The 25831-nt window shown below is 35.9% G+C and overlaps 1 protein-coding gene across 20 annotated transcripts in view; it reads right to left on the bottom strand.

Annotated features, from left to right (window-relative positions):
- ARB2A (ARB2 cotranscriptional regulator A) overlaps positions 1–25831 on the bottom strand; it is a 262861-nt gene that overhangs the window by 231000 nt on the left and 6030 nt on the right. For 7 of the 20 annotated variants that reach the window (XR_014951703.1, XM_085568073.1, XM_021541552.4 and 4 more), the window contains 5 exons: positions 15977–16054; positions 14731–14779; positions 10632–10757; positions 7306–7407; positions 4645–4745 (listed from right to left, as the gene is read on the bottom strand). Coding sequence is in view for 19 of the 20 variants with exons in the window: in XM_085568073.1 (XP_085424199.1) it covers positions 4645–4745; positions 7306–7407; positions 10632–10689 (261 nt within the window). In the remaining variant the exon portion in view is untranslated. Of the gene's footprint in view, positions 1–4644; positions 4746–6452; positions 6602–7305; positions 7408–10631; positions 10758–14730; positions 14780–15976; positions 16055–25831 lie in introns of all 20 variants that reach the window. The other 13 variants (XM_031507504.3, XM_085568084.1, XM_021541557.4 and 10 more) reach the window with 4 other exon arrangements.

The following is a 25831-nucleotide window of genomic DNA, read 5'->3' as shown; positions in this document are numbered from 1 at the left end:
CACCCTTACTTGGCTAAAGTCCAAGTACAAGACACTGAAAAAATTCAATTCACACACGCTCCACAGACACCTGTTAAGTATTTGGCATCTCATCTATGAACAGAAAAACCTCTTAAATAGCCCAAGCCAAGCAGGCATTCCATAAAGGTAAATGTTCATGAATCCAACAATACATTAAATCACTATAAATTTATATTGTTGACTCAGTAAGAATTTTCTCAAACACTAAATAACCACCATCAAATACATTCTAAGAAGCCAAGGTACACAAACAATTTTGCTTGATCCATAGTGTGCAGCATGTACTTTATATTATATTAAAGCATTGCTAGCCAGAGAAAATCTGGAATGTTCAATAATAAACTGCAAAGAAACTGAAACTAAGAGTGTAAGGATTTCTACTAATAATCTGCACATGTTATTTGAAATTTGATCCTACAGCCCTTATTCACAAGATCAGACCTATTGAGTTTATTCACATGAGCTTTGGCTGCAAGATTGGACCTTAAGTACTATCAGGTGCACGTGCAGCCTATCATCAGATTTTGGGTTATTCATGCAAGAAGCTACCCTTTCAAATGCAGACTACTTAATGCTTCCTTCTTCATTAACTTACATGTCCTCTTCTGCTGCTCTATGCTTTCATTTGTGCTATGTAAATAGCCTCTCAGTCATCAAAACAAATAATGATCTTTGCAACCAAGGAGGAAATTAGTAGCAGGTGAACGCTTATTTTTTAAATCCTGTTGAGACCAAGCTGTTCTTTTAACTTAAAGGATCTCTGGGAAAAAAATCCGATTTTACTACTTAGCCATCTGAATTATGGGTTGTCAAGGTCATAATTTTACATACTTATCCCACATACACTACTCAAATATTAACCTTGATGGCAATCTAGTTTGTGATGAGCTGGATCTAACACTCGTGAACATATTTTAAAGCAGTTTATTTAGTGGAATAAGACTTCTCTGATGATATAAAATTAACTATATCTTATCATACATGACACCAGGAATTTGATTTAAGTGTTCTATATCTTTGTTTTACATATCTGTTCTACATAAATACGAAATATTATACTATGGTGACAGCAAAAAAACATCTCAATGCTTTTGCTACCTGCCTACAGACTTTTGCAGGTGAGACAGGCTGCAATTACAAGACATGGAATTAACTTGAATAAGATCACAGCAGAGACATTTATGTCATGGTCCACATTATAATCTACATATTTACAAATCCTCTTCTAATTTTGCAAGACATTGGTAGAGAAGTAACCTGTCAGTACAGGTAAAAGTCTCTTCATCAGTGAAGGCACTCCAAAAATACTAAAGTTAGTATTCAGTGGCCCCCAAGTAATCAACAAATTATTAACTGCCTTTAGGCTGTAAGATACATGCAAAGCAACAGACAATATCTACCTTCTGATGCTAGAGATACTCCAGATACCATATGAATATGGAAGGAGAAAGTCAACAAAAAGCCTGCAACAGCTAAACTGTTGTCACAAAATTTTTCTCAATCATACTGCAAACTTGCCACATAGATTAATCATCAGTTTGAAACAGCTGCAACAGTATGTTCTATGCACTTCTGCTGCCATTTAAATTTTTTAAAAAAGAAAATGGAGAGGTTCTCTACAAAATTCAATGCCACAATAGCAATGACTGAACCAGAATCACAAAATTATTAATAGTTCATTAAAATGTCTATTAACAACACATACCAAAAAGGCTACATATCAAAACCATGTACCAAAAGAAAAAAAATGTGTGCCTGAGATAACTGATCAGTCAATGAAGAATAAAAAGATGTAAGGAGAGAAGATGTAGGCAAACCATTTTGATTTTTGAAGAATCAATTTCCACATAATCAGAAAAACGGCAGAACATTACAGACAGTGTATTCATGCCTTTTATCAGAAAAAAAAACCAAACAAAAAAAAAAAACCAAAAAAAACCAACAAACAACAACAAAAAAAAACAACATGGATAACCAAATTGAAATTTATTAATGCTCCAGGAAAGAGAAAATGATGCTGGTACTATAAGATCAGGGAGTACATTCACTTCTTAAAAATCAATAAAACACATTAAAAACACTCTACGATATATATTTTTATATATATGTATATGCATAGTAAAAAATGTTGTCTTGTGCAGGATGTACACATACTTTAAAAATTAGAAAACCAGCATACAATGACTGAGTTAACAAAGGAAATACTGAATGCATAAAACAATTTTGTTCAGTCATACAAATATAGCTACTTCATCATCTCACTGGATGATGAGCTACATAACTGAACCCTAAATGCACAATAAAGAACTCCTAGAACCAAAGGATGATGTTTCAAAGCAAAGACCTAAGGCCAGATTTTACTACATCACTTTACAAATCATTTGAGTGACTGCTTCTTAAGCTACCACAGTTTGCTTAACACATCTTCACCTTAGACTATGAAACAGCTTATCAGAGGATGATACACCACTCCAGTACTATTCAAAGTTTGCATCAGTGGCCCATTAATTTATGGCACAAAATGAGATTTTAGTTATGTGAATAAATGCTAAGGATCAGCACCTCCCGTGTTCCCAAATAATTACATCAAAATCAGACACTGGAACATTTATAAATCTGCGGCTTGTTGGAACAACTATGTGATACCAAGCACCTAGTAGAAAAAGACTGAAACACAGATGAGGTTTTTTTTTTCTAAAAACACAAAAAGACAACTTAGAACAATTCTCTGTCAGATACCTGACCTTAAAACTTCCTTGCCCTTTCCCAACCAATATAAACAAAGTGCATTTTCAAAGATCATTCAAACTGGAACATGGAGAATGACTATAACTAAGGCAAAATGCACAACACAGATCACAGATCTAAGATCCCCGTCTCAGAACAAGTACACCAAAAAACCACAGAGTTGTTCATACTACTGTAGGCTGAAGCTATTTTACATACTTTTCAGATGCACAGAATGTGAAATTTGCCATGTATTTCCAAATATGTATAGGAAAGAGTGGTGGCACAGGAAGTCCATACTGATCTTTAATCATGTCTTGTCCAACTCACTTATTTGGAAAATGCAAATATTTGAACAATGTAGGCATACACAAACATCCATACACACAGGCCCTGCAACAGTATTTCCTCTCAGAAGAAATGAGTATCAAGTGACTTAGACACAACAATATTCAGAGTCTACACACAGCACTATCCTTTTTTTTTTTTGGAAAAGTATACAAAGTGAAAAGATGTGAGAAGCCTCTGCAGTAGCCCCACTCACTTTCTACTCCCTGCCACAGTTCTTGGCAGGAATGAGGAGGAGAAGGTAAAAAGCAAGCTTCACCAACCCCTGGTAACAAATCTCTTGCAGGGCAAACAGCTGGGCAGCTCCAGCAGAGAGCCCAGGCTGACACACAAATGAAACAGTGGCTGAGCAAGCAAGCACAGAGCAGCTCCAGAGGGATGAAGCACCTCTCCTATGAACACAGGCTGAGTGTGTTTGGGTTGCTCAACCCGGAGAACAGACATCTCCAGGGAGACATCACAGCAGCTTCCAGTAAAGCAGTTACAAGAGAGAGAGACTATTGACAAGAACATGGAGTGATAGGATATAGGGCAATGGCTTCAAACCTAGCAAAAGCATGGAGATTTAGATTAGCTGTTAGGAAGAAATTCTTGACTGCAAGGGTGGTGAGGCACTGGAAGACTTTTCCCCATAGAAACTGGGGATGTCCCATTCCTGTCAGCCTTCAAGGTCAGGGCTACAAGTAACCTCATGTAGTAGAAGGTATCCCTGCCTATGGCAGGGGGTTGGAAATAGATGACATTTAAGGTCCCTTCCAACCCAAACCCATTCCAGGATTGTATGGATAAAGCACTTGTCTTCCTAAGGCACAATTATGCACAAACAAGTCCTGCCTTCCTGCAGATGGCTATACATCTGCCTGCTGATGTAAAGAAGTGAATTGATTTCTTATTGTGTGCAAAGCTTTTACTTTACCTGTTAAACTGTAACTCAGCCTGTGAATTTTTCACTTTTACCCTTCTGATTCTCTCCCCTATCCCACAGTGAGGAGTGCGCAGGTAGCTGTGGGAGGCTAAACTGCCTAGAAGTACCGGCCGTATCCAAATATGTAATACACCAACAGATAATTAATAAATTAATCTTTAGATTTCTGTTTCATTTAGTGGTTTCTAGTATCTCCTGGTAATGTTAGAAAAATCAACCAATGCATTTATCTTCAGCCAAAAAGAAAATAGGCACAGCTTTATAATCCATGAGGTGACTAAGGTTAAAAAAAATACTGCACTGTTTAATATTCTAACTTACATAGGTAGATGATATGTTATTATGAAGATATCCTAAAGTCAAACACTAATCTAAATCACACCCTAAGCTATATAGCGAACAACAGAAATTACTGTTAGAGCATTAATATGTAGCAAATTAAACAACTTCTAATAAATAACTGGAACCTCACTAAAACTTTAATGTATGTAAAAATATCACTTCTGCAGAGAAACAGAACAGAACCCATTGCACATGAACACACACGCACATATATATACACATACATACCTGTATATATACACACAGATACATATGTGCACGCACACACACAAATCATGTACCTCTCCAAGAGCTTCATAGCGCTTTTGATTCCATCTATGCAAATCTTCACGATAATTAAAAACAAATGGCTCCCCAGTTTTAATGTGTCTTAATTGCCCTTCTGCAAAATAAACAAAATCATTACAGTTAATATACTTCTGCATTAAGACACACTCAATTGCTGAAAATTTAAAAAGAAGTCTACATCTAAAAATCAAGCTATTATGAATTCCTCCTCATTTATGGTTATAGGCATTTTAACAGAAAACAACTGTAGCATAAAAAATTGCATTCCCATTTTGTGGTATATACTGCTAGATTAAGCTACACAGAAATGATGACAGTGAAATTGCACACAGATATCAAATGCCAAAGTGGTTCACAAGACATATTTATGTCTCAACTGCTATGAATTAACAGTGAAATGTAAACATTAATGGTTAATATTTGATCTGCAGGTGATTGAATTGTAGTTACAAATCCTCTGCAAAACGAACTGCATTGTAAAGAAATGCAAATACAAAAGAGGTTGGAAGCTAGAAGTAAGGGAAAGATTTATCTTCAAACCTAAAAATTTTCTAAGCTAATCTGAAAAGAACCATGTCCACAGTTAGGGAAAATACCATATCTCCAAGATGAAATCAAGTAAGACCTCCTAGATTTAGGTTACACTGAGATTACAATAGTAGAATAAAGCAGAATGTTTGTTCAGAGCAAAGCCACATGCTACTTTTGCTCTCATTGTAACTTCCTATAGTTGGCCTTATGTATAGCCAAAGTTAACAGCAAATCCAACCACTTGCGAAGACATGGACTGTGTTAAAACAGTGATAATAACAAAATGAAAATGAGTAGGAAGCCAACTACAAGAACAAATATTTTACCAATGTTTCAACTTATCAGACAAAAGTTATAATCTCAAAGCATTAGAAAACAGCAGTATATCAGTGAAACATTAAAAACAGTGCTACATGCAAGTAAACTTGGAATGCTGAAACATCTGCACGATGAAACAAAGGTTTCCCCGTAATGTTTCCTCTTGAATAGAAAAAAAATGCATGGTTCATGTATTTACAGAACTTTTAAACTTTGATTCCTGATAAAATATTTAAGATCTGATGTCTATAATAGTTATTGTGATAAGTTTAAGTTATGCTTATCTGCTGATTTCACTTTTTTCCAGACCCGCCTTAGCTCATGTACCATGGAAATATTTCTCCACAGTTTCCTATCCCTGTGTTGGGTTCAAATATCCTCCTTCTCACATTTTTTGTAATAACTTTACTTTCAGCTGCTCCTTCTCAGATACATACTCTTCAAATATGTCATTCAACAGTATATGAACTGGCTCTCACCACAAGTAACAAATATCTGCTATATTTTTCCTTTGACTTTCTGGAACCCCTGCCTTATCCAGATTTAAATAATCTGACAAAAAAACTTCTGTACTTTTCCACCATAAAAAGAAGCATGATTAGGACATAAAAATACATGACTGAACATTTGAATTAAATGTACAAAAGCAAAATGGTGACTTTTTTGCTTTGCTGACCTTTAGCACATGTGATAGGTTTTCCTCCATTCTATGGAAATCACTCAGGCTGTGAGGTTTAGTAATGGAATAATCAGTAACATAATTCATTCCCCAAAATTCAAATTTCAGCCCTTTTTATCAGCCACATATGAACCATTAACTCTGAAGTCAGTAAGGAAGACAGTAGACACTGTGCAGATCTAAAAATAAGGAGCTGAAAAGTGACAGAGCTTAACTCCTTCCATCAAAGAAAGAGCATCACTTTCATGACACTTTTAGTCTCTAAGTACTTACCTGTGAAAGCCATCAGGGTATTAAAAAGCTAAGTGTTGCATAAATGACTATCATTTAAAGGAAAGCTCTTTTTTTTTTTTTCTTTAAAAGTGGAAGATGTAAAACAGGCAGATTTAGAAACTAAAGTTCCTCTGTTCACACAGCAGGCACTGCAAAGAAGTAAAATTGTAAACATTCCCATTTGTTCTACAGGTTTTAAACAATCTTGAAAGAGTCACTTCCTGTAGTCTGGTATTACTTTAGCTCAGAGGCTCATTTCTCACCTGGATTTTAAAACGCATGCACTGGAAATTATAAATACTCAGTCATTTAACACAGAGACTGAGCTAGCTGGAAGTACTTGCTTGCAGTCATCACACACTTGGCTGCAATGCAAAATTAAGTTCCACACAAGAAGAGACAGTCTATCACATTGCTTATTCTTCTATCAACATAGGTGATTTCCTACTGGTATTAACGGAATTGTTGAGACAAATTATTATCTGAAAAACAACTTCTTCTGTAGCCATAAAAATGAATTAGGAAATAAAATACTCCTTAAAGACAACGGTATTTAATTCTGATTTTTAAATGCTACAGAAATTACTTTCAGAATTTTTGTATCAACACTTTTGCAACAGAAAACAGGAAATCATAAAGTAGGACCAGTACAACTCCACAACATTGTATGAAATTAAGGATTTCTATGATAATTGTATGAAAGATTTACAAGTCTATCAGCACTAAAGTTGAAAATTTTAATCCTAACAGGAAAGTATGAAATTTTAATAGGGACTTATAAGGTATAATTCAGCTTCTGACAACTGCTCAACATTATTCTACATATAGTCTTTACAAAGTAGGTGTGACTTACTTTCATTAAAAATGTACTCAAATCCTTCCAAAGTATCAGGAAATTCAAGTGGTGGTTCATCTTTTTTCATTAGTTCATCCAAGTCTATTCTAGACAATAAATCTAAAAAAGGAAAAGAAAAAAATACATAATGCATGGTGTGTCTTTTATTTCCTTTGTAACACTAAAAAAATATGTTTGCTGGTATTTGTAGATCTTACAGGCAGAAGAATATCCCAGTGTTACTAAACACAGGACACTGTTATGGAAAATCCTGTTCAAGGTTCAAAATCTGGACTTCACTGCCTGTACACATACTCATTTATTTACTTTCTTATTTACCTATTTATCTCTGTGTTAATCTAAAAATATCCAGAGAAATGGCACTCATCAAAGACATAGCAATTTGTTTCAAAGATTCATTACCTCAATGTTAGAAAATAAGTCTCTGAGGTATGCATGATGTTTTTAACGTAAAAGTTCTCTAGCTTCAGTTTCAAATAATTGATGGCATCTTGATTGCCTTCTTGAGGAGTTCAGATAATCTGAGCACATCATCTCACTAGCATTTACCAGCTGTGTGGCCACACCAGTCCTCAGCCCCTCCTTTGATACCCAGACTGTTAGACCTGAATCCTTCTCTCAACCACCCCCTTCTATAGCTCTCAAGGTAGAGAAACTCCCATCCACTTCATAGTAACCCATGGCATACACATCCTTTTCAGATCAGGACTGTATGGCCTGGTACAGCCTACATGCAGTCACTAATGCAAGTACACAAAAATTATCATAATCTACATTCTTTACCCTGTATTTAATGATTTACATTTAACCAGAGGCAAACTTATGGGGACATATTTATATCTACCTGTAACTACCAAACAATTACTGCATACACAGGTAAAACTGTATAATGATCTCTCCTTTCCTCATTGCATATCACCCATACAATGCAGTGCTACGCTTCTGACATATTTTCTGAATATTAACTAAAAAAAATCAAGAAACAATTCAATCAAAATAAAATTTCCTACTTTTTTATTAGATGAAATTGAAGTCTACATAAACATTCTGTTCAGGAGTGCTAAACTGATTTTGAACTATTATTATTTCATAAACCAAGATACTGTGGGTTACCAAGGAAATACATTAAGTGTTCTAAGTATATGAATTTTCACCTTTATTATTATCCAACATAGGAGCTCAAAAAAAAACATATTGAAAAGACTTGTTTTCTTTAAATTTCATTTGGCATTAACTATGTTTCCATCTTTGTATTACTTAAAACAATTATTTTTATATTTTGTACTACTATTTTTGCTTGGTCTTGTTGCCAGTAGGCTACCCACATTACCTAAGCTTAGGACTGACACATTCAACACTTTGAAATGTCTACTGTTTAAAATGTACTGAAAATTGTCTTCAACATTCTTTAGAGTTCCTTGACCTCTGCTTTTACAACTCTTCAAATTCACTTTACATTTATTCCAGCCAACTCTTATTTATTGTCTCCAACATTTACTGTCGCCAACTCTTCCTTCTGAGTAATTCCACTGGGCAAAGCTGGAGGATCAAAAGCCATCTGGTATGGTTGCTGAAATTCAACATCTTTCCAACAAGTACTATGGCTTCTGAGTATCTCTGTATTATCTAAATGTCCGTGTAACACCAGATACTGATTGGATGATTCTAAATCTCTCTTTCTCAGACATAGCTCACTTTTATATCACATCTGTTTAACAGCAAGTCCCATGAAATTCAATTCATGCAAGAAATTATGTCTTTGATCTTGTGCACTGTCCTTTGACAGTTCTGCAGAAGCCCCTTTGGTTCTCAACCAAATGATATGGAAAAAGAAAAAAGAAGGCTCCCACAACAGGATGTAAAAAATGCATCCTTTCTTCCTTTGTACTGTGACAAAATCAAGGCAGCAACAGTCTTTAGCACATCTTTGTCTCCTTGGTCAAGAGACTCCAGTAACATTGCATCTCTACAATTTATTTTCTCTGCAGTTTCCATACTGTCTTACCATGATCTATTTTGAGACATATTTACACAGAAGTGTTACTTACTATCCAACAAAAAAAATCAATCTCCTGAGTATCAAGGATAATAGTATATTAAGTATACTACGCTTATTCATAATATGTACAGCTTGTCATGGTTTACAGCTTTCATCAGTCACTAAGGAAAACTGCACCTGTTCTGAGCTGAAACCATGGATATGCTCACTTTCCTCTTGTGCAACTTTTCAAATTAAAATTATCTAAAGTATCTTACAAGTTTACGATTCTTTCCAAATCTGATTTAGCATTCTCACCTAAGGTTTTGGACCTTCCAACTCAATTTGAGATAGTTCAACAGAGCTGAAAAACTGAGTGATCTCCAGGAGACCCTCTATAATTAAATGGAAAATCTCTAGATCATATAATTATCTTTAAAGATAATCAGATTAATTCCATGTATAAAATGGGAGTTTTACTTCCAAACCTGAACTATAGCTTCCTCAAAAGATACTAACTGGACAGAACTGGCACAAAGTTTGATAAAAAGCACTACATAGGTTTTCACCAAATACTTCACAAAAATTCAGTTGCAACTGAAGAAACACCATCTATCACCACAACGGAACATTGCTTTCTAATAATGCTTTGATAGAAATCCAGGATGTACACTCAAGTGGCAAGCTATGTTATTTTTTCTCCTTTGAAAGATAATTTAGAATACAACTGTGTGATGCAAGTGCTCTAAATCAATGTTTGGTTAACTTACTTGTAGGTTTAACCAGCTTCATGTACTTCCAAAGCTGCAAGCCACTATCTAAAACATATCATTTATGTAAATTATTTTTACCCCTAAGTCATTTAGATCTGTTTATTTTTTAAAACATACAAAGGGAACTTTATAAAACCAATATGGATATAAATGTCTTGAAAGCCTCTTCACTTTTAGCATTGTAGTCCAAGAGATTTCTAAACAGTCTAATATAGTTGTATAACTATAAAATAAAAGCATCACACAAATTAAATCAAAACTTCTGAAAACTTACGAACACAAAAGCCAGTCAACTTTCTAAGAGGACAATTATGGAAATTTTAAAAAGCAATTAATAGTTTATTCTGTTACTCCTTAACACACATCATTATATTTTATACCATCTTACGAAAATTCTGATAAATGGACACACCATTAGACAATAAGCATTAGCACAGGTGGACTAAGAGTCTCTTCTAGTATTGTAATTCCCAAGCTCTAACTCATAATTATATAATATTATTTTCCCTTCCTAAACAGTAATTTCTGAAATGTCAATATATGTCAAAAAAAAGGCATAAAAAGACTCATACCCTTTAATGCAGTAGTCTTCTCTTTTTCATCTGGACCTCCTTGCTGGAGCTGAGCCATTATTTACCCAAACTATCAACAAACTTTGAAATACTGAGGTAAATGTAGATTAATATTCAAAGGACAATCTGAAAAAGAACAAGAGTTGGAAATTAGTAAATATACTGACTTCTTCAACAGCTCTCGTCTGCTGTTTACACAACCAAAAAAAAAATCTGATTATTATAAGCCCAAAGTCTGACCAAGTTTGGTTAAAGATTCAAGTTCACAAGAATTAACAATACTTCCCCCTAATCCTAAAAGTACTTCTACTTAATCAAAACTACTTCTTTTGTGATTCTAATGCAGCATCAGTAAACACTAAACTTTTTACAGACGCACAACATCTGCAAGTCCAAAGCAGAAGATATAAGAAAAACAAAAGACAGTCAACAGAACTTCCACAATCTTTACGGATTTTCTTCCTCAATTAACTTCAGTTTGTTCTCATTACTGTATTATATAGTTTTGTTTTAGCAAAGGTACATGAAGCACACTATTTTAAGCCATTGTGATTTCCACAATACATTTACTGGTATTGAAATATCTTTGCATTGTAAATGTATTAAAATATAAAGCTACATTTGTCCAGCTACAGAACAAATCTCAATGTATTTGAGACAAAACTTTACATGCAAAATCTATTTCCAAATTTCTCTTTCTGCACAGAAGGCAAACCAGACATTCAAATCCACAGACGCTTTTATCTTGAGTCTGACACCAAGGGAGTGAACTACCAAATCACAATTGCTTCTCCCTCCTCAATAAAAAGACTGCAGTGCATTGAATTATTCCCTTAATCTTTTTTTGGTTCTTTGTTTTATCTGTCAGTCATTACCAACTTCTTTTATTCTTCTCCCTCATATACTTTACCATTGATGAGCTTGTATGAACTCTACTGTAACTTGTCAAAACAGTAACAGAATTCACCAACTGTACTACTGGCTCCCTAACACTTAGACCTGCAACAAAGAACTCCAAAACGATTAAGTAAGAGCAGTTCATTCTATAGACAGCAGAAAAAAATAAACTTAGCATAATAAAGACTACTCTTCCATTCTACATAGATAAAACCTGTTAAACATTTTCTTGTATATTAAAGGAATAATAAAGCAATCTAAGAGGGTGTTAGTTATTAACTAAGGACAAAGTTTGAAGGATTGTTTGATTTGGTTTTTTAAACTTGGGGGTCTAGAAAGTCCAATAATCCATTTTACAAGTTGGAACTATGGCAGACTTTGACACCTTCCTTTGTAAAGGCTGTTCAGACAAAGTTGGTAGGAAACAGCAATACATGTTATAAGAGTATTTTAAAGACACAAGTTCAAAGGAGTTGGAAAGGTCCGTTTATATTGTGTACTTCATAAATTATTACATGATTCAGTTAAAATGTGCATCTTTTGTCTAACCCTTTAGTCACTACTAATAACAAAAGCAATTACAAAAATAACAGCAAAACCATTGAGATTTCTTGGTGCATTTTCTAGTCTATAAAGTTGTATATGTAAATATTAATAATTAAGAATTCTAATAATATTATTATGTAAATATTTGTGATTCAAATGTTGATTCCCACACATGGATGGTATTAAATATTTTCAGCAGATGTTTCCAAGCAGTTCGTTGAAAAAAGACTACCAAATACAAAATTTTGTCCATCTTGTTCATACATTTGCAGCACAAATCCACTATATTCTACATAGTAGTATATTCTATTAAATTCCAGAAGATTCTAGTAAAACATATGGAAAAGAAAGCAATTTCAATTAAAATGATTCAAAGTTCTAACTAATGACAATTACAGAGTTTTGTAATAGCCCAGATTAAAATTACTCTAATCATATGAAATAACTTCTTTGAAAATTCATAACTTGGTATAAGTAAGTTAACACAGTTAACAAAATACACACAGTTCCTCAAATATTTGTTGTTAGCCAAGGAAAGAAGCGTACAATCTATCTGAACAGATTTTCCTTGGAAAACAAGATCCCATCCCCTGATCAGATAAATCAACGCAGAGACCAGAAATCCTTGCCATTTTTGTCTCTACCATGGATACCATTCTTCCTCCTTTATTAGATGAAGACCCTGCCACTGAGTAACAGTTCAACTGCAAAGCTAAAAGCACCAAAATAAATAAATCTAAATTTACCTTTGAGAGACAGAATTTACAGTTCTTTCTGACAAAGTAAAAAAACTGTTACAGCAGCCACTGGAGGCAGGACTTGATATCATAATGAGGATGGAACAAGTACACAGTACGTTATGCACTGTTTCTGTGAATACAGGATTTTTTGGAGTCCCTTACTGATACTTATTTAATTAAGAGAAGAAATTACTTGAGAGAATTAGATTTCTGTTCTTTGAAAGAGTGGTGCCAAATCCATTATTGATTGTGCAAAAATAAGCACAGGAAAATGATGAAATTCTGAGTGGTTCCATACAGGCAAAGCAGGAATTGTAGCTTATTCCAGGCATTAATTTCAAACTGCAGTTTATTCTAGGTACTAATTTCAAATCCCAGTGATCTTCAACTGCATATACTGACCACTTTATATAATTCCTAAATGCTGTCAAGTTTCTTGTAATAAATACAGACTTTAAATGTGTTATTGTATCGGTATTCTTAAAGGTGTTATTCCTACAATTACTTAGATAAGTGTTTTCTTTTGAAAAGACCTCTGTGGGTTTTTTTTAATAGCTACATACAGCAAGCATACTTCCTAAAGCACAAGTTACTATTTCACCTGAAGAAAATAGGTTTATGCATATTTACTTGTATGCATCTTGCTTATGCATGAAAACTTATGTATTCTGACACAAAGTACCTTATACATGTTCTGTGCCTCTTTAACTCCAACCCCTGCAATACTTAAAAACAGTTTGACACAGAAATATTCTAGTTTCATGGTTTCATATGAGCCAACAAGGCTGCATTTTCATTATATCCCTGCTTATGTAATTACAGAAACTGGCAGACTCAGTAACAAACAGTCAATAAATTAATTTTTAAAAAACGCATACCTCAGAGAACATACACATATATTATGTTGTTGCCCTAAAGTGGTATTGTAAGTTTGGACTACAGACCTTGTGATGGCTTAACAGTGGTGTTTTTTAAATCAATCTGACACCATATGGCACCATATCATATCCATACACATGGTACACATATGCAGGTTTCAATATACTTAAAATACTCTTTATTGTGCAGCTGCAGACAGAAGTGTGACAAAAAACACAGTATATGATTTTGTTCTAAATTAGCAATACCTGAAGCTAAGTCAATATTACAAATGCTCCAAATAGAAGCTATAAACAAGACATTAATAAGAAGAAAACATACAAGTATCTTCAAACACCACAAGTCCTTCAGGCTTATCTGGACATAATGTGAGGAGGTGTTATCAGAATGCTTCTGTGTACTGTACTCCTTTATTAAAATATAATAGAATGAGAGTCCTACTCTTTGTAAACTGACTCCCCGAGCAAGCTAGGAACAAGTATGGGTTAGATGTGTATAATGTGGCTGATGACCAATTAAGACTCAACTTTTCTTCAAAGAGATAACTGGGCAACAGTTTGCTTCGAGTCCCTTGTCAGTATTGGCTCAATAAAGCAAAAAAACCCAATAATTCATCTTAGCAGTATTTTCTCTCAATTAGATTTTGTCTTTTCCCTCTTTTAGGACACTACAGATGGCATCAGTAACAACTGCATCAATTAAGGTTGTATTTCACCTTCCCACACTTAAAAGACCGTATTTTTAAGTGCTTATTGGTTTACCCAACTTCAACTCTGAAAGGCTATTATTTCCAGTCTGCTTCAGACTAAATGGTTTTGAAAGTGTCTACCTCTACTATAAAGTTCAGAGACAGCACCTCAGTTCTGACGATGTTAATGAGCAGCTACAGCCCCTCCATGTTAAAGACAGCATCTCTATGTTAGAGATCAGAAATTTAGGATCAGAGGACTAGCTTAGTAGTATGTGCTTGCCTGTCTCACTCTGCTGAAGTTAAAATGGCCTTTCTCATGCATTTAATACAGACTACTAAGACTCACCAGAATTTCAAGAAAATTTGCCTAGTTGTCCAGAGTATGCTCCATACCACTGCAAAAAACAGAGGAAAGATGCACAGGAAGGGATTAATAAATGCTGGAAGGGCAGATGTAACAACTTATAATACAAAGAAATTGGCAATGATCCTAAAGTCCCTGAATCTCAGTAGATCTTTGCACACTACCAAATAGTGGTAGAACTTGCTGATAAAGTACGACTTTTTGTATGTCCTAAAGTTTGATACAGTAGCACAGCAACCACCTTCCAGTTTCATTTACTCCATAAATTCAAACAACAGATGACTAGGAGCCACATGCATTAGCAATATGTGTCAGCAACTCAACTCTTTACACCAAGCAGAGTCAACCCAACTCCACACATTGAGATTTTAATGATTTTGGTTTAACTTCCTTGAAATGCTGAAAATTACCTTCATAAGGATATCCATATTAACACAAGGAAAAACACTACATCAAAATAACAGGAAAAAGAGGCAGCACAACCTCAACATAGCCTCTCTGATATTGACAATATAACGGTATACCAACCAAACACAAAGACAGAAATTATCATCTGCTGCAGCAATAGCTTTGAGTACTTGTACTGGTTTTCTCTAGGAGAGTCAGTTTTCTTCATAGTAGCTTGTAGAGTTTGGATTTGTGCTGAAAACAGCATCATTAACACCGCTGAGCCGTGATCACACAGCATCAAGGGCTCCCCCTGCTTCCATGTGCTGCACTGCCAGCAGGCAGGCGGGAGTGTACAAGAAGCTGGGAGGGCACACAGCCAGGACAGCTGAGACCAACTAACCACATGATGACACATTCAGCAATAAAAACTTGGAAAAGAAGCAGGAAATGTGTGGAATGGTGGTGTTTGTCTTCCCAAGTTAACCGTTACACACAATGAAGCTGTGCTTTCCTGAGGATATATGAATATTTGCAATTCCTTATTTTGCTTTGTTGCTGTGCACAACTTTTACTTCTCCTATAAAGCTGTATTTATCTCAATGCGTTAATTTTATTACTTTTATGTTTCGTGTTCTTTGCCCCATCCACTGTTTGGAGAATAAAGGAGTAGCCAGAGGAAGGACTTGCCTATTGTAGCTAATCCACAACACCACAATACAGCACTTCCATAAATACGCACACTATCAATAATTAGGTGTACAGGACCCTACTTCTGTTGTGGTAAATAGATAGTTAGCTAATGAATCAGGCCATCAACTCTCAGGACAGAAAAACTGACCCTGTAGTGAAGGGAGGAAAATGCTGTCCGGAGAATCCTGTTCAGAGAAGAAATTTGCAGGTAACTTGTCCACAGGGCCTGAAAGATAAAATGTTTGCAGATAACCTCTTTTTATATATTTATCATTTTCCAGGCAGGAAATTCAGCCTGGACTCCTGCTTTAAGAAAGTCAAAGAACCTTCTTTAGTCTTCCCAATCTCAGCACCTGAGATGAATATACACTGATGAACAAGACATTAATCTCAAGATGCTTTCACCATCACCTTCCTCTAAAAGGTTGGAGGGACTCCTTCACAAACAACAGATGTGAGGGAAAAACCAAGGAATTAATGTTTATGAAGAACTTCAATCCACAACTGAAGGATCAGGAAAAGTCCATGTAATATGCAATAATGTTTTAACTACTGGGTGATTTACTTTCCATTATTTCATGGGCCTGTATCTCAGCTGATGAGGACAGAAAAAAAAACTGAGACAATAAAACTATTTGGAAAACGGCTGTGTTCTTATTTGTTTATGCTTCTTATTTACAGAATAAGATTTTCTAGGCAGTGTACAATACAAGGAGTTATGAGGCCTTGGTAGGACATTACTTCGTAACATAGTTGAAATTGCCCTGTGATAGTTTATAAAAAAATTGTGTTTGGATGAGATTTAGATGCTTGTACTTTGTATTGTTGGTTTTAATAGGATTTTGACTTGAAAGATGGAGTGGAGAAGATTGACTCTCAATAGCCTCATCTCAGCACATACTAAGCAGTTGCAGGACAAAGCCAGAATTTTTTTTTCTTAACATTATCTTTTCTCAAGCAATCCCATGAGTCAGCTGGGTGAGAAATATGCCTCTGAACAGAGAAAAACTTGAAGACTATTAATAGTCTTCTCTTATGAGAGACACCAAAGAAATTTTCCAGAATGCTGCATAAGAAAGAGAGAAACTGGAAAACTCTAGGGAAATAGCTTCTACTCAAGCCACCATCAAAAGCTGCTAAAAGCCCTAGACATATGCCTATGTGTCTAGTACTTTAAAATCCCTTTTTTCCCCCTCTCCTCCTTTGCTCTTCAGTAACAGCATGACTTCACAAAGGACTGTCTGCCATGAACTGAAGACTCCTGAAAAGAACACATGCAAATCAGATGGAAATGCAGTGCATCCAGGTCTGTAGCCCAGATCTTTATAAACACCAATGTATTTGTGATTCTACCTCAGATTCTGTGTTGAAAGATGCACAAAAGGAGGCTAAAGAAAGGTAAGAGGCACATTCAGTTTTCTACAACACATCTGTTTCCTCCAACCTCTTCTGGGATGTGCAGATGCAAATATGTATCACCACCTAACTTGACTACTCTGCATCTAATGCAAATACTGCAGACGACACAAAAATACACAAATCAGATGGATGTTATACAGAATCAAATCATACACAACTGAAAAGAGCATGAAGGGCTACTAAAGACATCAGTTCATCATCAAGTTATCTTATTTCAGAATCAGACTAAAAAGCCCAAATCCCCATAATGTACATATCTCTTCTTTGCAGCAACATCTGCCTCAAGAGATCTGCCACACAGCTCTTCCCACAGCTTTTCTTCCAACACTTGCTTCTTCAATGTTTATGATTTCTGCAAGCTTTACGATATAGCACCTCAGCTGTCTTTGCTCTGTCCCCTGCCTGAAAGGCAGCATGTGCTATATGGCCAGTTAAATCAAATACTGCTTAATTTCAACCCTGTGAAACACCTGTAGCCCTCAGATTTGTTTCTGCTAGATTGTCATAACATAGCAAAACAACATACATATATACATATATTATATATAATGTGAATAATATAAATACATTATTCCTTTTAGCTAGATATTTAAATAACTGGATATTCTAATTTTGACTGCATCAAACTTGCATTTTAACTTTTCTTCCATATCAGTACAACTTTTCTTTCACAAAACATTAAAAGAAGAAAAATAAAAAAGCAATGCAAGTAAGTTTTATCTCCTTAACTGGTTCACCTTTAAAAACTAAAAATCCGATATTCATATTAAAAATATTCCATCAAGTACCTGTCAGTAATTGTAACCACATTTATTTACACTGTTTGCTACTGCCTGATCTACAACCTTGCTATCTCTGTCCAGAGCCAAGACTGACAAAAAGCTGTAACCACAGCATCATAGAGCAGTCCAGGCAGGAAAAGATCTTGGGAAATTATCTAATTTCCAACCTTCTTTTGGATCTTATTTCCTAAGGTTTTAACAGGGCCTTAGTTCAAGTAAGCTATGGTGCTGCCAAGACGAGCCTTAAATATATCCCAGAGGGAGATTCCACCATGTTTTTCAGGAACTTACTCCAAGATTTCCTTTTCCCTATACTGAGATGAAATTTCTGCTCTCACTATTCATCCTTCTGAGCAGAAAATATATTCTCTTTCACAACTTTCTTCTGTGACTGGTTTACTGATGAAACTTTTGCAAGCCGTCTCTCCACTGAGGTGCTGGAACATGTACACAGGAAGGAAGTGAAGCTGGTGAAGGGTCTGGAGCACAAGTATTATGAGCATTGCCTGAGGGAGCTGGGCATGTTTAGCCTGGAGAAAAGAAGGCTCAGGAAGACTTTCTAGCTCTCTATAATAGCATGGGGGTTGGGTTTTTCTCACAAATAACAAGAGAAAATGGCCTCAAGCTGCACAAAGGGAGGTTTAGATCAGGTATTAGAAAAATTTCTTTTCTGAAAAGGCTGTCAAGCACTGGAACAGGCTGCCTGGGGTAGTGGTAGAATCACCATCCCTGGAGACATTTACAAGATATGTAGATGTGGCCCTTAGGAACATAATTTCTGGTGGGACTTGACAGAGCTGGATTAACAGATGAACTTGAAGATGCCTTTTCCAACCTAAACAATTTCCTTGAACTTTTCTCCAAATGTTGTGTTCTCTAACATCCTAATCATCATTCCAACACATAACTCATCCTGGTGGCTATCTGCTGGATCTTCTCCAATTTTTCATCAATGATCAGGGGACAAACCAGACACAGTACCCTAGCACATCTCCTACCAATACCAGAGAATCAGTGTGACTTCATTGACAAAAGGGGACATTGTTCAGTTGGCCATCCAGCAACACCCTTGGATTCTTTTAAGCACAACATCCCAGCCAATCCTACCACAGTCTGCTTGCTGTTTGGGAATTATACCATTGTCACTGCACAACTTCACACATATCTTTGTTAAACCTTGTGCAATTCCTCCTGGTCTAGTCTTCCTGCATGATGGATTACAGCTGTCCACCAAGACAGATAATAATTATGACAATGATCTGGCCATTTCATTTGCACCTTTGATTTGAAAGCAAGAAGGAAAAAATGTAGACCAAATGCTCTCTTTTTATTCTCAATCCTTTTGCCATAATAGTCATAATTTTACTTTCCATGCTATAAAGCCAAAATCCTTGAAGAAATTAAATTCTACTTATTTGATGAACTACTCAATGAGGCTAAACAGATGTATCTATGGGACTAGTTAAGCCTTAAGCCTAAACATTCTGTCATAGCAGTAACCACTAACAGACATGGCCTAAAGAAACTTCAGTCATTATAAACCAACATTGCAAAATTCTTTGTCCATTTTGTTGAAAGCACTGCATTTCCTATCAGTTTGAAGGAATCCCTACTAAAGAGAAAAATTGTCTTTAATGTTTTTAAGTGCAGCATGTGATTTAGCAGAGATTAGCCAAGTGCTGCCTAACACAAAGGTACAGATAAAACCAAGAGGAGAAAGACATGAGGAGATGCAACCTAGTTTGGCAAAAAAAAAAAAAAATCATTATCAATTCCTCATTTTTTCTTGGAAGGCTCAGTTTCAGGCCAGACAGTCCCTCAAAATCAACTATGTCCTCTTAAATAGAGGCCTTTTATTTTCTTCAGCACCAGTCTCTAAGACCAATAACTTATGTTTAACTACAGCAGTTTGTACAGAAAGGCATCCATAGCAAAGTTCAAGTTATTAAGAGCTAAATCCATCAATTGCTGTGATTTCTGAAAGGCTAGTCATTGTCCTTTGTACTTTCTTTCCAATTTTAATTACTTTGGCTTCAGGCTTCAGTCACTATTTATTGCTACACCTTTGTATGTTAAGTTTTCTCTCTCTGTTTCCCATACATGATTAGATACCACTCTTTCTTTGGTAAACTAAACAAGCTTAACAGAGACTCTAAGAAATTTTGATTCTAACCCAAAGTAATTTTTTCCAGTTTCTCTGTTCCATTCAATTTTTAAAATCCCTACTGACTGGTGTTAAGCACAACTTAGATATTTGAATAGCATGGTAACTGAAAAATATAGTACTACAACAGTGTTTATCAATAAAACAAACTGTAACTACAGGAAAAGAGTACAGAATGCATTAAAATTATTTTGCCTCTTATGTCATCTTTTGATCAGAAAAATAATGTCTCATCCTAAAAAGTCATGAACAATATACATTTTTACTAAGGACGAATGTTAAAATCTTTATGTCAACCTCTATGGCAGCTGATCATATTGATTCCAAGACAAAAATTAATAGGAGAAACAGATATATTAAACAGTATGCTGAATGGGAAAAATACAAAGCAGCATCAGACCCACTGAGCACAACAGACTCCTGAAAAGTATGTTATAGGCAATATAAACATTTTCTCAAACAACTGACAATTTTCAAAATATGTGCCAAAATATCATGACCTATAAATTATCATTGTGTAAACAAGAATTCTTTTTTTCTGTAATTAAATTAATGCTGTACTGAGCACTACACAGTCACATTTGCAGTATACACTCAGGACAAAATGAAGCTTCAAAGGAAAGTGCTAAATCAACTACAGAACAGTAAGCAAAAATATCCTGCAAATATCTAGTCAATAATGTAGCTAGCCCTCAAATATTTTATATTTTTTACCTACTTCAAAATGAAAGTGGAAGAAACATTTCAGTTTCAACAGCTTAAAAATGTGACATAGGGCAAAGAACCAAAAATGGTCTGTCCTAAATTTCTGTGCTACAGAAGAAGGAAAAAAGGAAAAAAAATCTTAGCTAAACCAAAACTTTCAAAGTCACCATATTTTGTTACTAAATGCTGCTGTATAAAAGCAGGGGGAAAACAAATGGAAAATCAAAACAAATTGAGACTGTAAGTTAATTTAAGATAAAAATGACACTATTTTTAGGTATGGGCTGGGGGAGAAGAATACTTCCACAGGAGGATGAAGCCCAGCAGCTGTCTTATCTACTGAGAACCGGTTTGTACAGACATCCCCCACTCCACCAAAGAAGGAAGGAGGAGGTTTCGGGTGCATGGTGAAAAGCCTCTGGTCAGAGGCAACACACATCCTCCATTTCTCAAACTGGTTCAGTCAGGAAGGCCACATCTATGGGACATTCACACCAGGGGCTGCTTAGGAGGTGTCCTGGTCTATTAAATGCTCCCTGAATGGCTCCCCAGACCCTGCACCAGAGCTCTGCACATAATGTAAAATCATACAACTGATATACAGTCCTGCAAGGGACTATGTCAAACTTGTCCCCTCAGGGGAGGTACCCGGGCATTCCTACATGGCCCAAACATTTATTAATCCACTGGATTCTATTCTTTGTCAGTGGGGGGACCCTCACCACCTAGAAGACCAGAGGATAAATGAGACATCATCAAGATCCATGAAGAGGTTATATGTTTCTGCTTAACATGTCTGTCACATTTCTTGTCTTCCCACCCCTCACCTCTTTTTCTCTTTCTTTCTCTTTGCTTCTTTTACTGTTAAATAAAATGTATCAATTTTTGGTATCAACATTTAACCTCATTTGGTTCTAATCTTGTTTCGGGGAGTATTCAGCATTCTATCCAAAATCCACAGAGAACTCACTTTGCTCCTCTGTGATTAGAGTGGATCGTAAAAACAGGTTACAGAATCTCCGTCCTTGGAGATACTCAAAACTTATTATACACTACCACAAGTAATCTACTCTAGCTAATCCTTCTCTAAGCACTGGGATTGGACTACACAATTTCCAGAGGTCTCTGCCAATGTCAACAACTCTACCAAAAAGCTGATATATTCTGTGAAGGTAAGAAAAAGCAGAAGTGCAAACCAAATATACAGACTGTGTGCATGTGTGTGTGCACGTGTGCACATACATTTACAAATTAGTTACCTCCCACAGCAGCAATGATCACCAATGACCACACAAGAAATATCAGAATCATTACCACCAGTGTCTGGTTAAACAAAAATTAAGAGCTCATGGTCTCAGGGGTCTCAGTTTTGTGTTTGCAGGAATTCCTTTCTGATTCTGAGTCAATCTGCATGAAAAAGCCAAAATTTGTGCCCTCCTTACCTAAAGGCACACTACCAAAATAATGTTAATTCTGCAGGTACCAGAGAATACCAAAATTAAGACCCCCTGCACAAAAAAGTTCAGCACCTGTGCATCAAAAGTCCAGTCCCATAAGAAAAAAACAACCTGGAAAACACAAAGAGAAAAGAAGTGATCTCTATTCTCAACTATTTCTCTAAGGTAGTGTCATCTATACCTACATTTCTGTCCAATAGTTTTGGGAAGCTCCTCTGGGCACCATCCTGCCCCTCTGTGAACCTCCATGGGTTGCAAGGATACAGCCATGACCAGCAGGAGATTCATCTTGGAGTCAGCTGGCACTGGGTCTGCTGGACATGTGGGAAGCTTTTACAGCTTCTCACAAAAGCCACACCTGCAGACCTCTGCTACTAAAACCTTGCCACACAAACCCAATACAGAAGGCATAATCATATGCTTTTTTCCACTGCACTTCTGCCTTTGTCAAGGCACTGAATGAAGATACTAATTCAATAAGGAGACACTCAGTATTTTACCTAACTTTCTTGAGTTTTAACTACAACCTTCATGTTTCTCCCAACCTCAATTCCTCCTTTTCCACATTTAAGTATCCTTCAATCATCCTCTCTTATTTCTCTCACAAGTTTGCTTGTCTTAGGCCTCATATTCTATCCTGAGAGCCTCTAGTGTTATTCTGTTCCCTCCCCAAGTTCTCATTTGAATTTTCATCTGCCAACTGAACTCCTTGTTCCCAAGCTCCCTTTACCTACACAGCTCCAGTTCACTGGTCATTCATCCTGCCATTTTACAATTATTACAGAAATGACAGCCAACTGAGAGCTTTCCTCAGACCACACTCCCTGCTATCCACTGACAGTGCACATCCTCACCACAGCCCTGTGGAGAATAAGCACAGTCAGTTGTTCTGTGGTGCTGGCAGGCATGCCCGAACAACAAGGAGAGCCCAGCATGTCTAGTCCAGGTAGAATTGCTGGAGATTCTTACACACCAATACTGAGGTTGATACCTGACATAAAAGCAGACTGTACCAACTACCTTCTTCCTAATTCGAAATCAAAACACAACACAGCACCATGTATACGGTAAAGTATACCTTGTATCAATCTACACATACTTTTAGAGGTCAACTGAAAGGTGTTACCAGAATGTGATGCTTAGGCACTTAGCAAGTCTTGAAGATGTGCAACAACAGTGATCCCACAACTTCTCTGGGCCCCACTCCCATGTTTGACTATCCTCACAGTATATTTTTTGGGGGGAGGTACGGTGGTATATGTACCACCATTTCCCATAAAGTAAAACATTAAAAGATATTTATCTGCTGTCCTATACTGCAAAAGATAAATGCAGTTTAGAACACCCAACAAAAGAAAAAATAATATGTTATTTACATCATGGTCCTTTTTTTGAAAGCTAAAAAGTTAAACATTCTTACAGAAATAAAGCTTTCTTATATCCCTCTTTGTAGCAAACTCTAAAGACCATGATTCTCTGGAAATTTTAAAACAATCTTCTTTAAAAGACTGCCTCTAGACATTACTGTGAATGCAAAATCAGAGCTTCTCAAAATGAACACTCTACTAGCTTTGAAAAATTCAGTGTCTGAAACAAACCAGACAATAGTTTTATCTTTCATCTCAAGAAAATGCAGGCATGGGTTGACATCCTTACGGACTTGGACTTTCCATCTCAGTATATTTCTACTCCTTCATTCTTGCTTCAACCAACTATCTCAAATTCAAAATTCAAGCTTCTGGGTTTTTTGGTGTAGTCCTCTTAAAATTATTCCTTAGTTACCCCAGTTTTTATGACTACTTAAATACTCACCAGAAAGGAAGACAAGGATAATAGAAAAAAGAATGGAAAGACAAAATTTTTTTAAAAAATCTTTAATTGCCCAGAGAATGATGTTGAAAGATAATGAACAAGAACTTAGAGCTCTCCTGCAACCTATGTCAGGTTAGAGAATTTGATAGGATGATTCACATGAATGTAATGCTACAATTCAAGAGATTTAACCTATTTAGAAGGAGCAAAAACAGAGAACAAATGGTACTGTGTGCCAAAAATGTCACTGTCTGTTTCTGAGTCACTGACAATAAAAAATCATGTCTTAATAAAGAAAGTACAAGTCAGGATACTAACTGGGGTTTGCTACAGATACGAAAGCTCACACAGCAAGGTGGTTAAGCACATATTGCTTCTTGATGGAAATAAAAGTTTCATTATCACAGTGGACATAACACAGAGTGAAATAACCTGGAGTCTTCATGCTGCTATTATCAGAACAGGCTCAAAGTTTCTAAAAATTGAGGACAATTTCTTATACTGAGAAATGTTAAATCCAAGCCAAGGGAATGCTATGTTCAACTTCATCCAGGCAGATAACAAGTATCCCACTGTTTCACAGAGAGCAAATACAGAACAAAGACCCTTCCTGCCCCTAGGTCTTAGAATCAAAAGACATATTCACAAACACATCTTTGCAAAACGACTTTAGCAGTCCCACCCCCTACCCATGCTGTCCCCTCAACTGACAGAACTGTTTGTAGCAATGCACAGAGAACCAGTTCAGGGAATCACATCTGAGTTAAACCAAAATAGGGATCTGAGTTAAAACTACCTTCCTTTCTTTCCTTTACTTCCCCCTCTTTTTTTTTTTTTTTTTTTTTTTTTTTTTTTTTTTTTTTATGAGTACACTTTTAATTTATCAATTTTCACCTGGTACAGCTGAGGTGACAGAACTGGGATACAGCTGCTACCTAAAAACTTTTTAGCCTGATTTGCCAACATGGCCAAGAAACAAAGAGACAGCAAAAGAAGGACTCAAGCAGTGATCACTGTGGTAGGAAATAGTTTATGCTTCCAAAATTCAAACTCTGCTATTCCAAAATGCAAATATTTAAAACAAAGTATAAGGAAACTTCCACCATTTTTGACTTACTGATTAGCATGTATCAAATGCAAGTTTGCATAAATTGTAGCTTTGATTTTGATGGCTATGCTTGTTCTAAGCTATTCCTCCTAGGCTTGCATGTAGGCTATGTTAACACACTCCTGCAGTATTGGAGATACCAACATACATATACAGAATTCTCTTTTCATTCAGACTTTATTTCACAAGACTGAATAGTGTGTTTCAGTGGGGAGATACTGTTTCAGTACAATGATCATTATTCAAGACATACAGACTGTGTGCATGAGCACATCTTTCATCTCTCATTTCACCAAATTTTAATAATGCTTTTTTTTAATAGCTTTTTCAAAGAGGCTTCCTGTAAACCCATTTCTTCTTTGAAATACTTTCAGCTTTCCTTTTGACTGTGGTGCCTGTATTTATTAAAAGCTAGCCCAATTAACAATTTCCTTCTTGAGGTGGGTTTGTAACACACGTTCTGCAAGAGGAATGAGATGTCCATTTGTTAGGAAAAAAACAATATGTTTTCAAGATTTGCTACACATTGTGCCTAAAAAATCAAGGAAGGATGCAA

This window comes from Lonchura striata, chromosome Z (assembly GCF_050655825.1).
Source record: "Lonchura striata isolate lonStrDom1 chromosome Z, ASM5065582v1, whole genome shotgun sequence".
NCBI lineage: Eukaryota > Metazoa > Chordata > Aves > Passeriformes > Estrildidae > Lonchura > Lonchura striata.
Note: the sequence above shows the minus strand (reverse complement) of the source record. Positions and strands in the feature narration are given on the sequence as shown.